The sequence below is a fragment of the Haematobia irritans genome, chromosome 1, assembly GCF_050003625.1.
Source record: "Haematobia irritans isolate KBUSLIRL chromosome 1, ASM5000362v1, whole genome shotgun sequence".
Classification (NCBI taxonomy): domain Eukaryota; kingdom Metazoa; phylum Arthropoda; class Insecta; order Diptera; family Muscidae; genus Haematobia; species Haematobia irritans.
Window position 1 is genome coordinate 252,356,377 of NC_134397.1, and position 13,705 is coordinate 252,370,081.

General features: G+C 26.3%; 1 protein-coding gene across 5 annotated transcripts in view; it reads left to right on the forward strand.

Moving 5' to 3' along the window:
• mbc (dedicator of cytokinesis protein myoblast city) overlaps positions 1 to 13,705 on the forward strand; it is a 191,824-nt gene that overhangs the window by 139,577 nt on the left and 38,542 nt on the right. For all 5 annotated transcript variants that reach the window (XM_075289378.1, XM_075289369.1, XM_075289387.1 and 2 more), the window contains one exon: positions 7,843 to 9,732. In XM_075289378.1, coding sequence (XP_075145493.1) covers positions 7,843 to 9,732 — 1,890 coding nt within the window. The remainder of the gene's footprint in view (positions 1 to 7,842; positions 9,733 to 13,705) is intronic.

The window sequence follows — 13,705 nt, forward strand, 5'->3', positions numbered from 1 at the left end:
AAAAACATATAGATATATCACCACTATTTTTTCAAATAAAAACTTAAATGATTTCATTAATATTTTAATCAAACTAAAAATCATTCACAAAAATTATTTAGACCAATTAATGTTTTAATTGGCAAAATTTAATTTTAAAAATCAAAAATTTTATAATAAATAAATAAATTTAAATTACACAGAAAAAAATAACACCAATATTTTTCACATAAAAACTTAATTGATTTCATTAATTTTTTAATAAAAATAAAAATCGTTCACAAAAATTTTAGACCGAATAATAATTGAATTGACGAAATTTAATTTTAAATATTAAAAATTTTATAATAAATAAATAAATAAAATAAAAAAATTTAAAAATTTTATTATTACACAGAAAAAATATCACTAATATTTTTTCAAATAAAAACTTAATTGATTTCATTAATTTTTTAATAAAAATAAAAATCATTCACAGAAATTATTTAGACCAACTAAAGTTTTAATTGGCAAAATTTAATTTTAAAAATCAAAAATTTTATAATAAATAAATAAATTAAAATTACACAGAAAAAAAATAACACTAATATTTTTTCACATAAAAAATTATTTGATTTCATTAATTTTTTAATAAAAATCGTTCACAAAAATTATTTAGACCAAATAATGATTGAATTGATGAAATTTAATTTTAAAAAATCAAAATCAAAAATGTTATAATAAATAATAAAATAAAAAAAATTAAAAATTTTATTATTACACAGAAAAATATAACCAATATTTTTTCAAATAAAAACTTTGATTTCATTCATTCATTCATTCATTCATTTTTTAATGAAAATAACAAACATTCACAAAAATTATTTATACTAATTAATGATTTAATTGGCAAAAATTAATTTTAAAAATCAAAAATTTTATAATAAATAAATAAATAAAATAAAACAAAAATTAAAAATTTTATTATAACACAGAAAAAATAGCACCAATTTTTTTTTTTCAAATAAAAACTTAATTGATTTAATTAATTTTTAATAAAAATAAAAATCATTCACAACAATTAATTAGGCCAATTAATGTTTTAATCGGCAAAAATTAATTTTAAAGATCAAAAATTTTGTAATAAATAAATAATATAAAAAAATAAAAATTGTATTATTACACAGAAAAAATATCACCAATATTTCTTCAAATAAAAACTTAATTGATTTCATTAATTTTTTAATAATATTTCTTCAAATAAAAACTTAATTGATTTCATTAATTTTTTTAATAAAAATAAAAATCATTCACAGAAATTATTTAGGCCAATTAAAGTTTTAATTGGCAAAAATTAATTTTAAAAATCAAAAATTTTATAATAAATAAATATAATAAAAAATTTACAAATTTTATTTTTGCGCAGAAAAAAATTATCACTATGATATCGGTGTTTGTAATTTCGAAATAATTAAATTAAAAAATTTATAGTATCAATTATTATGTTTGTGATTAAACCCAAGAACAAAAATGAAAAAGTGTATCCTGCATTCTAGGGCTTCTATTGTGAAACAAATGTCTTATCAGCTATTTATGATATTTATATAATAATATATATTTAAAATATATAGCTTTCTATATTTAAATAAAATATATCATTTAGTTTTAATTTACTCACTATCTGGTGGTGATTTATTTTTAAATACATTTTTATAAAACAATTTTATTTGTTTTTTGGTTAATGCTTTATATTTTTTTCTCCATTTCAATTTTATTGATGTATTATTGTTTAATTTTGTTTTTACTATTTTATATTTTTTATTAATCAAAAACATTTTTTTTTTGTACGGTCTCAAGTTGTAGTGCCTCAGTTTTTTTTTGTGCTCTCAATCTGCTTAAGATAACTTTAGAAAAAATATTTTAATATCCATTATTTTTCAACAGGCTTTTATTGAACAATGAATACTGATATTTTTGTTATTGTTGTAAGCTTAAGCTTATGTATTTAAAAAAATGTTTCGTTTTATTTATATTGGCTTGTTTTCAAAAAACACTTACATATATTAATTATAAGATATCTCGTTTTCAGCTATATTATTGCAAAAAAAACAAAAAAAAAAGAAAAGTATTATAAAGTTGTTTATAAATTCTAAAATGTTCAATTGATTTTTCATAAATAATAGAAATATACAGAACCCTGAAAGAAAATTTCCATCGTTGAACTGATGCAAATTTAAATTATTATTATTATTTTATTTTTTGGAAAAATTATATATTTGTTTATAGTTTAATTTTATTAATTTTTTTCAAAATTTTCAACAGTCCCATGCAATTCCTGATCACACTTATTTCAAGCGTTGATACTTTTGTGCCCATAAATGCTACCGATCGACTCAGAATCACCTCCTGAGTCGATCTAGCCCTTCGTGTCCGTCCGTCAGTCCGCCCGTCCATGTATTTGTTGACCGCAGGATGAAATTTGGTATGTAGCGCTTTATTGGCACAATGACGGACGCTACTGAATTTGGAAAAAATCGGATCGGATTTCGATAAATGGGGTCAGATCGCGCTCGTTTACTAACCGATCGGTGTCAAATTTGTCACAAAGTAGTCCAATTGACCACCCTTTAAGTGTGCCAAATTTCATCGAAATCGGTTCAGATTTAGCTATAGCTCCCATATATATGTATCGCCCGATTTTTCCAAATTTGGCCACAAGTCCCTCAAAATCTTAAAATCAACAAAACCTGACAAAATTTTCTATAGAAATAAAATTTTGACAAAATTTTCTATAGAAATAAATTTTTGACAAAGTTTTCTATAGAAATAAAATTTTGACAAAGTTTTCTATAAAAATAAAATTGTGAAAAATTTTGCTATAGAAATAAAATTTTGACAAAAGTTTGCTACAGAAATAAAATTTTGACAAAATATTTGTTTCAATGAACGATTACTAATAAAGAAAAATTAGGTGACCTTAAAAATATTACCCTAATTTTGGGTGTTTTTGTGATTGAATTGTTTTTTCTATATAAATAAAATTTTGACAAAATTTTCTATATAACTAAATTTTGACAAAATTTTCTATAGAAATAAAATTTTGACAAAATTTTCTATAGAAATAAAATTTTGACAAAATTTTCTATAGAAATAAAATTTTGACAAAATTTTCTATAGAAATAAAATTTTGACAAAATTTTCTATAAAAATAAAATTTTGACAAAATTTTCTATAAAAATAAAATTTTGACAACATTTTCTATAAAAATAAAATTTTTACAAAATTTTCTATAGAAATAAAATTTTAACAAAATTTTCTATAAAAATAAAATTTTGACAAAATTTCCTATAGAAATAAAATTTTGACAAAATTTACTATAGAAATAAAATTTTGACAAAATTTTCTATAGAAATAAAATTTTTACAAAATTTTCTATAGAAATAAAATTTTTACAAAATTTTCTATAGAAATAAAACTTTGACCGAAATTTTCTATAGAAAGAAAATGTTGACAACATTTTCTATGACAAAATTTTCTATAGAAATAAAATTTTGACAAAATTTTGTATAGAAAAAAAAATTTGACAAAATTTTCTATAGAATTAATCTTTGACAAAATTTTCTATAGATCAAAAATTTTGACAATTTTTCTATAGAAATAAAATTTTGTCAAAATTTTGTATAGAAATAAAATTTTGACAAAATTTTCTATAGAAATAAAACTTTGACCCAAATTTTCTATAGAAATCAAATTTTGACAAAATTTTCTATAGAAATAAAATGCGGTTTCACCCAAACCTATACCATTGATGGTTTACTTTACTCACTTGTTTTTGTGATTGAATTGTTTTTTCTATATAAATAAAATGTTGACAACATTTTCTATAGAAATAAAATTTTGACAAAATTTTCTATAGAAATAAAATTCTGACAAAATTTTCTATAGAAAAAAAATTTTGTCAAAATTTTGTATAGAAATAAAATTTTGACAACATTTTTTATAGAAATAAAGGTTTGACAAAATTTTCTATAGAAATAAAACTTTGACCGAAATTTCCTATAGAAATAAAATTTTGACAAAATTTTCTACAGAAATAAAATTTTGACAAAATTTTCTATAGAAATAAAATTTTGAAGTCCTGTAGAAATAAAATTTTGAACTTGAATAGTTTTTTCTATATAAATAACATTTTCACAAATTTTCTATATAAATAAAATTTTGACAAAAGTTTGCTATAAAAATAAAATTGAAATAAAATTTTGACAAAATTTTCTATAGAAATAAAATTTTGACAAAATTTTTTACAGAAATAAACTATTGACAAAATTTTGCTATATAAATAAAATTTTGACAAAATTTTCTATATAAATAAAATTTTGACAAAAGTTTGCTATAAAAATAAAATTGAAATAAAATTTTGACAAAATTTTCTATAGAAATAAAATGTTGACAACATTTTCTATAGAAATACAATTTTGACAAAATTTTCTATAGAAATAAATATTTGACAAAATTTTCTATAGATCAAAAATTTTGACAAAATTTTCTGTAGAAATAAAATTTTGACAAAATTTTCTATAGAAATAAAACTTTGACCGAAATTTTCTCTAGAAATAAAGTTTTGAAGTTACTTTACTCATATGTTTTTGTGATTGAATAGTTTTTTCTATATAAATAACATTTTCACAAAATTTTCTATATAAATAAAATTTTGACAAAAGTTTGCTATAGAAATAAAATTGAAATAAAATTTTGAAGTTGAATGGTTAGGTTAGGTTAGGTGGCAGCCCGATGTATCAGGCTCACTTAGACTATTCAGTCCATTGTGATACCACATTGGTGAACTTCTCTCTTATCAATGAGTGCTGCCCGATTCCATGTTAAGCTCAATGACAAGGGACCTCCTTTTTATAGCCGAGTCTGAACGGCGTTCCACATTGCAGTGAAACCACTTAGAGAAGCTTTGAAACACTCAAAATGTATTACCGAGGTGGGATAATCCACGCTGAAAACTTTTTTTTGGTGTTCACTCGATGCAGGAATCGAACCCACGACCTTGTGTATGCAAGGCGGGCATGCTAACCATTGCACCACGGTGAAGTTGAATAGTTTTTTTCTATATAAATAACATATTCACAAAATTTTCTATATAAATAAAATTTTGACAAAAGTTTGCTTTCGAAATAAAATTGAACTAAAATTTTGTCAAAATGTTCTATAGAAATAAAATTTTGACAAAATTTTCTATAGAAATAAATCTTTGACAAAATTTTGACAAAATTTTCTATAGATCAAAAATTTTGACAAAATTTTCTATAGAAATAAAATTTTGACATAATTTTCTATAGAAATAAAATTTTGACAAAATTTTCTATAGAAATAAAATTTTCTATAGAAATAAAATTTTCTATAGAAATAAAATTTTGAAGTTACTTTACTCACATGTTTTTGTGATTGAATAGTGTTTTCTATATAAACAATATTTTCACAAAATTTTCTATATAAACAAAATTTTTTCACAAATTTCCTATATAAATAAAATTGTTACAAAATTTTTCTATAGAAATAATATTTTGACAAAAATTTCTATAGAAATAAAAATTTGATAAAAATGTTCTATAAAAATAAAATTTTGACAAAATTTTCTATAGATCAAAAATTTTGACAAAATTTTCTATAGAAATAAAATTTTGTTAACATTTTGTATAGAAATAAAATTTTGACAAAAGTTTGCTATAGAAATAAAATTTTGACAAAATTTTCGATAGAAAAAAATTTTACAAAATTTTCTATAGAAATAAAATTTTGACAAAATTTTCTATAGAAATAAAACTTTGACTGAAATTTTCTATAGAAATAAAATTTTGAAGTTACTTTATTTACATGTGTTTGTGATTGAATAGTTTTTTTTCTATATAAATAACATTTTCACAAAATGTTCTATATAAATAAAATTTTGACAAAATTTTCTATAGAAATAAAATTTTGACAAAATTTTGTATAGAAAAAAAAATTTTGACAAAATTTTCTATAGAAATAAATCTTTGACAAAATTTTCTATAGATCAAAAATTTTGACAATTTTTCTATAGAAATAAAATTTTGACAAAATTTTCTATAGAAATAAAATTTTGACAAAATTTTCTATAGAAATAAAATTTTGACAAAATTTTCTATAGAAATTAATTTTTGGCAAAATTTGTATAGAAATAAGTCTTTGACAAAAATTTCTATAGATCAAAAATTTTGACAAAATTTTCTATAGGGTAAGTGCAGCAAATGTGGTATACCCATTTGTTTTTCGAAAGCCAAATTTTTTGTTTTTCTTCGACGAGGCTAAGATTTTACCACATTCATTTTACTAGTGTTAGCCATCCACGCAACTATGAGCGAAAAATTAGAAACCCATAATTTCGGATATATTTGCGAATTTATTAAAAAACACATTAAGTACGGATTCATAAAATGTGCAGGTAATGTGGTACACCATAATGTAAATTTTTTTGTAAAAAAAATAAACGCAATATGTGTATCGCAATTGCATACATTTTATGCTTATTTAGTACTCGTCAGTTATTTACACCCGAAAATTAATAAATTTAAAATATATCTTCACACAAAACGAAATGATTAAGAAACACCAAAAAAAACCTTCGAGCACGGGTAAATGTGAATTCTTTCAACTGGCACAAAGAAAGAGTTGCAAAAATCAAATTGATCTTTGATAGCTTCATTTTCTGACAGCCACAATCTATTCAGCTTGGTTTAGTTCTTCGTATGTTTTTAGATAGAGAAAAAAGCTACTATACCACATTACCAGCCTATACCACATTTGCTGCACTTACCCTAGAAATAAAATTTTGACAAAATTTTCTATAGAAATAAAATGCGGTTTTACCGAAACCTACCCCACAAACAATGTTCACTAATTCAGTATGGGTGGTTTACTTTACTCACTTGTTTTTGTGATTGAATTGTTTTTTCTATATAAATAAAACTTTGAAAAGATTTTCTATAGAAATGCAATTTTTACAAAATTTTCTATAGAAAAATATTTTCATAAAATTTTCTATAGAAATAAAATTTTGATAAAATTTTCTATAGAAATAAAATTTTGATAAAATTTTCTATAGAAATAAAATTTTGATAAAATTTTCTATAGAAATAAAATTTTGATAAAATTTTCTATAGAAATAAAATTTTGACCGAAATTTTCTATAGAAATAAAATTTTGACAAAATTTTCTATCGAAATAAAATTTTGACAAATTTTTCTATAGAAATAAAATTTTGACAACATTTTCTATAGAAATAAATAACATTTTTACAAAATTTTCTATATAAATAAAATTTTGACAAAATTTTTTTATAGAAATAAAATTTTGACAAAATTTTCTATAGAAATAAAATTTTGACAAAATTTCCTATAAAATTTTGTCAAAATTTCTTATAGAAATAAAATTTTGAAAAAAAATTTTCTATAGAAATAAAATTTTGACAAAATTTTCTATAAAAATAAAATTTTGCCAAATTTTCTATAAAGATAAAATTTTGACAAAATTTTCTATTGAAATAAAATTTTGACCAAATATTTGTTTTTCGGTGAACGATTACTAATTAAGAAAAATTAGGTGGCCTTAAAATATTACCATAATTTTGCAGAAACACTAGGATCAAATAATTTTGATTAAGTGAAAACGTCCAACAAATTGTAAATTTGGAGAAAAAGAAAAATCAATTGAACATTTTTTTTAGAAATTCCATCAAAAAAGTTTTTTAGCAGGAGATACATTATTGATTTGTCATCTTGATGACGAATCTTCCAACTTTTGATAATGAAACTAATTTGAAATTTTTTGCTTTTTATTTCAACCCTCGCACGACAGGTGACAGAATGCATCAATATTATGAATAATATACTAAAGCTGTTATACCGCAAGGATATTGGTCATACCCATAATGACATAAGGGACATTATGCTTATCCTTTTGCGAACGGTTATCAAAACCTCACAAGCTTTGGATCGTGAAAATCAATTGGTGGGCAATTTGGTAGCCATAATGTTGGGCATATTGCAGTGTATGGATTCGGCACACTATGAAATATTTGTGAAACATTTAAACAATCGCTTTGAATTACAAGATTTTGTCACCGAAATACTCTCAGTGTATGAAGTTTTGGTGTCACCACATCAAAAACCAGTATTTCCTCGAGATTGGATGGATATGATAATGCATCAGAATACAGTGATATTGGGATCATTGAAACAATTATCGATGGTCATCGTGGATCATTTCATTGATCCCTTTGAGAAGCAGGTGTGGTCGAATTTCTTCCAGTGTTCCATAGCCTTTTTGATACAATCACCATTGCAATTGAACGATTTCAATGATAATAAAAGGCAAGTGGTATTTGCCCGTTACCGTGACATACGTAAGGACACAGCAGAGGAAATACGCAAAATGTGGTTCCAATTGGGTGAACATAAACCGAAATTTGTCACCGAGCTAGTGGGTCCCATATTGGAAATGAGTATGATACCCGAGGTGGAGCTGAGAAAAGCCACTATACCGATATTTTTCGATATGATGCAATGTGAATACTATAGCTCGAAATTGATCCATGACAGTTATGGTGATACCAAACGCAACAATGCCCATTACAAGGCCAATTTCAATGAATTCGAAACGGAAATGATTGAAAAATTGGATGTCCTCATAGGGGCGGGCAAGGGAGATGTGCAATATAAAGAGCTATTCGAACAGATTCTCTTGGAGCGATGTCAGGCGCACAACATTCTAAATGTGGAGGGCACCAAATTTGTCAATATGGTGACCAAGCTAATGGATCGTCTGCTGGAATATCGTTGCATCATACAGGATGAGAGTAAAGATAATCGTATGGCATGTACATTTTCCCTCCTACAATTCTATTCGGAAGTTAATCGCAAGGAAATGTATATACGTTATGTCTATAAGCTATGTGATTTACAAATGGAATTTGATAATTATACCGAGGCTGCCTATACGCTAAAGCTGCATACGGAATTATTGTCCTGGACCGATGCGGAATTATCGTTACATTTGCGTTCGCATAGACACATACAGTGTCGCACACATCGTGATTTAAAGGAAGCCCTTTACTATGAGATAATCGATTATTTTGACAAGGGCAAAATGTGGGAATGTGCCATCGATATGTGTAAGGTTTTGGCCCAGCAATATGAAAATGAGATTTTCGATTATATCAAATTGGCCGAACTGCTAAAGAAAATGGCTTTATTCTTTGAGAAAATTCTGAAAGAGATGCGTCATACCTCGGAATATTTCCGTGTATGTTTCTATGGCAAAGGCTTTCCGCGATTCCTGCAAAACAAAATGTACATATTCCGTGGCAAGGAATATGAAAGACTTAGCGACTTTAGTACTCGTATTTTAGTACAACATCCTCAAGCCGAACTAATGCATACTCTGGAAACACCCGGCAATGATATAACCCAGGGTGAGGGGCAATATATACAAATCAATAAGGTGGAACCCATTATGGATGAGGCATTTGCCAAATTTAATGATAAAATCATTTCCAATGAGATCATCAAATATTTTGCCAATAATAATGTACAAAAATTCAAATTCTCCCGGCCGTATCGTGAGAGTTCCAGTGGTGATCCAGATGGTGTGGGAAATCTATGGTTGGAACGGACTATAGTGACGACAAAATTCCCTTTGCCTGGTATATTACGATGGTTCCCGGTGGTACATTCGGATACCTTTAAGGTAAGTTTTGGGAGAGATATTTAAGTCTTATACAGAAAAAAATCACCAAAATATTTCCAATTAAAATTATTGAATTGAACTTTTAAAAATATTCAAATTAAAAATTTATTTTTATACCCTTCACCATAGGATGGAGGTACATATATTAACTTTGTCATTCCGTTTGAAACACATCGAAATATTGCTCTAATATATTCTGGTTCGTGGTGAAATTCTGAGTCGATCTAAGCATGTCCGTCCGTCCGTCTGTTGAAATCACGCTAACTTCCGAACGAAGCAAGCTATCAGCTTGAAACTTGGCACAAGTAGTTGTTATTGATGTAGGGTGGTATTGGATGGATGGTGTCGGATGGTATTGCAAATGGTCCATGGTATTGCAAATGGTCCATATTCGTTTCACTTTTACGTATAGCCCCCATATAAACGTACACCCAGATTTGGCTTGCGGAGCCTCGAAGAGAAGCAAATTTCATCCGATCCGGCTGAAATTTGGTACATGGTGTTGGTATATGGTCTCTAACAACTATGCAAAAATTGGTCCACATCGGTTCATAATTATATATAGCCCCCATATAAACCGATCCCCAGATTTGGCTTGCGGAGCCTCAAAGAGAAACAAATTTCATCCGATCCGGCTGGAATTTGGTAGATGGTGTTGGTATATAGTATCCAACAACCATGCAAAAATTGGTCCATATTGGCCCATAATTATATATAGCCCCCATATAAACCGATCTCCAAATTTGGTTTACGGAGCCTCTAAGAGAAGCAAAGCCACCGTGGTGCAATGGTTAGCATGCCCGCCTTGCATACACAAGGTTGTGGGTTCGATTCCTGCTTCGACCGAACACCAAAAAGTTTTTCAGTGGTGGATTATCCCACCTCAGTAATACTGGTGACATTTCTGAGGGTTTCAAAGCTTCTCTAAGTGGTTTCACAGCAATGTGGAACGCCGTTCGGACTCGGCTATAAAAAGGAGGTCCCTTGTCGTTGAGCTTAACATGGAATCGGGCAGCACTCAGTGATAAGAGAGAAGTTCACCAATGTGGTATCACAATGGACTGAATAGTCTAAGTGATCCTGATACATTGGGCTGCCACCTAACCCAACCAACCCCAAGAGAAGCAAATTTCATCCGATCCGGCTGAAATTTGGTACATGGTGTTAGTATATGGTATCTAACAACCATGCAAAAATTGGTCCACATCGGTCCATAATTATATATAGCCCCCATATAAACCGATCCCCAGATTTGGCTTGCGGAGCCCCTAAGAGAAGCAAATTTCATCCGATTCGGTTGAAACTTAGTACGTGGTGTTAGTATATGGTCTCTAACAAACATGCATATAGGCTCATAATTATATATAGCCCCCATATAAACCGATCCCCAAATTTGACCTCCAGAGCCTTTTGAGGGAGCAAAATTCATCCGCTCCGGTTGAAATTTGGTACATTTCGCTAGTATATGGCCGATAACAACCATGCCAAAATTGGCCCCTATCGATCTATATTATATATAGCCCCCAAATAAACCGATCCCCAATCACAGAAAAATCACGATTACCACTCGAGCCAAAAATAATCTAACAAAATGTTATTGTCGTAGAAAAATTTGTCAAAATTTTATATTTCTATAGAAAATTTTGTCAAAATTTTATATTTCTATAGAAAATGTTGTCAACATTTTATATTTCTATAGAAAATGTTGTCATAATTTTATATTTCTATAGAAAATTTTGTCAAAATTTTATTTCTATAGAAAATGTTGTCAACATTTTATGTCTTTGGGAAATTTTGTCAAAATTTTATATTTATATCGAAAATTTTTTGAAAGTTTCATTTCTATAGAAAATTTTGTCAGAATTTTATTTCTGTAGAAAATTTTATCAAAATGTTATTTCTATAGAAAATTTTATCAAAATGTTATTTCTATAGAAAATTTATGAAGTATTTCATAGTTGGAGAGGAATATTTTGCAAAATCTTCCAAAACATCAAGAATTCTACCTATCTACCAAACAGTAAAAAAATCTGCCAGTTTTGGTAGACTCGTGCTCATAATTCTATATAACAAGCCCCTATAAAAAGCAATCCCCATATTTGAATACTGGCTCTATAATTACCGCACAAAAGTTCATATCGGTTCGGAATAATTTCGTACCGGCCAAGAACTGAATATATACGTATGTAATCTACCTTTCCTTTGTCTACTATATATGCCGCATGGACTAACTTACAATTTAGAAGATGCTATTAAGAAGTTTTAAGATGCCTTGCCATCGGCCGCAACCAATAAATTTTTACGCAATCCATGGTGGAGGGTACATAAGATTCGGCCTGGCCGAACTTACGGCCGTATATGCTTGTCATCAAAATACAATTCGACATTTGTCAATGCCAAAAGTCGTCTTTTGTATATGTCAAAAATCAACTTTTTCAAAAAAAAAATCGATTAGTCAAAATCGATTATTTGATAGTGAGCAAAATCAACTAATTAGAAAAAATCGAAAAGTCGAATTTGAATGTGTTGTAGCATGATTATGCTGGAAATTCATCCAAACAATCGAAAGTCATGGCGCCAAATGTTTTCAATTATCACAAAAGTCTAAAGTTGCCTAAAAATCGTAAATCTACTTTTCGACTAAGAGGAGTTTTATAAAAAAAAGTCTAACATATATATTTCGACTAACCGACCTTTCGCCTAAATATGTTAAAGTTCAATTTTTGCAATTTTTTAAATCGAATAATCGACTTTTATTTGTGTGTGTGTGTGTTTTTTTTTTTTTTTGAAAATTGAGCCTAATCGATTTTTTTATCGGCTATACTCGAAAAAGTCAACAAAATCAATAATCGCAAAAGTCGAAAATAGAAAAGTTAATAAGTTGACAATTGTAAACATCAAAAATCGGTTTTTTCAAATTACAAAAAAAAAAAAAAAAATAAAAGTCGACATTTGATTATTTTTTGATAATTTAATCTAATTGACTTTGTGAAGATCGATTTTTTTAGTGACTAATCGAACTTTTTATGCAGAAATAAAGAAAAGATTATCGAACATTGAGTTATCCTAATTGGGAAAAATTAATAGATCGATGTTTAAAAAATTTAAAAATAATTTTTTTCAAATTACAAAAAAAAAAATAACAATAAAATAGGCTTTTAATTTTTTTTTTTTGAATATTGAGCCTAATCGACTTTTATAGTGACCAAAATGTAGTAATCAAAAGTTAACAATATCGAAATTTGAATTGAAAGAGCAATGTGATGTAGCTCTTTTTATGCTGAAAAAACAAAAAACCGATCTCATTACCATATTTAGTCTAATGAGAATAAAAAAATCGAAAGGTCGACTTTTTCAAAATTTAAAAAAGTTGTATTTTTTTCGATTTTTCCAAATTTTGCACAAGGAAGGCGCGACAGCCTTTTGCAAAAGGAGATTTTTTAAAATTATTACAATTAAAAGATTTAAATTCTTCTCCTCTTTCAATTCAACATTTCGTCACAAAAAAAAAAAAAAAATCAAGAGCAACTGCAGTTTACGGGCCCTCACCGAATTGCTTAAAATTAATATATGTTGTGTCATTTTGTCAAAATTTTATTTCTATAGAAAAATTTGTCAAAATTTTATTTCTATAGAAAATTTTGTCAAAGTTTTATTTCCATAGGAAATTTTGTCAAAATTTTATTTCCATACAAAATTTTGTCAACATTTTATTTGTATAAAATGTTGTCAAAATTTTATATCTATAGAAGATTTTATCAAAATATTATTTTAATATGAAATTTTGTCAAAATTTTATTTCCATAAACAATTTTGTCAAAATTTTATTTCCATAAACAATTTTGTCAAAATTTTATTTCTATAGAAAAATTTGTCAAAATTTTATTTGTATAGAAAATTTTGTGAAAATTTTATTTGTATAGAAAATTTTGTGAAAATTTTATTTGTATAGAAAATTTTGTGAAAATTTTAT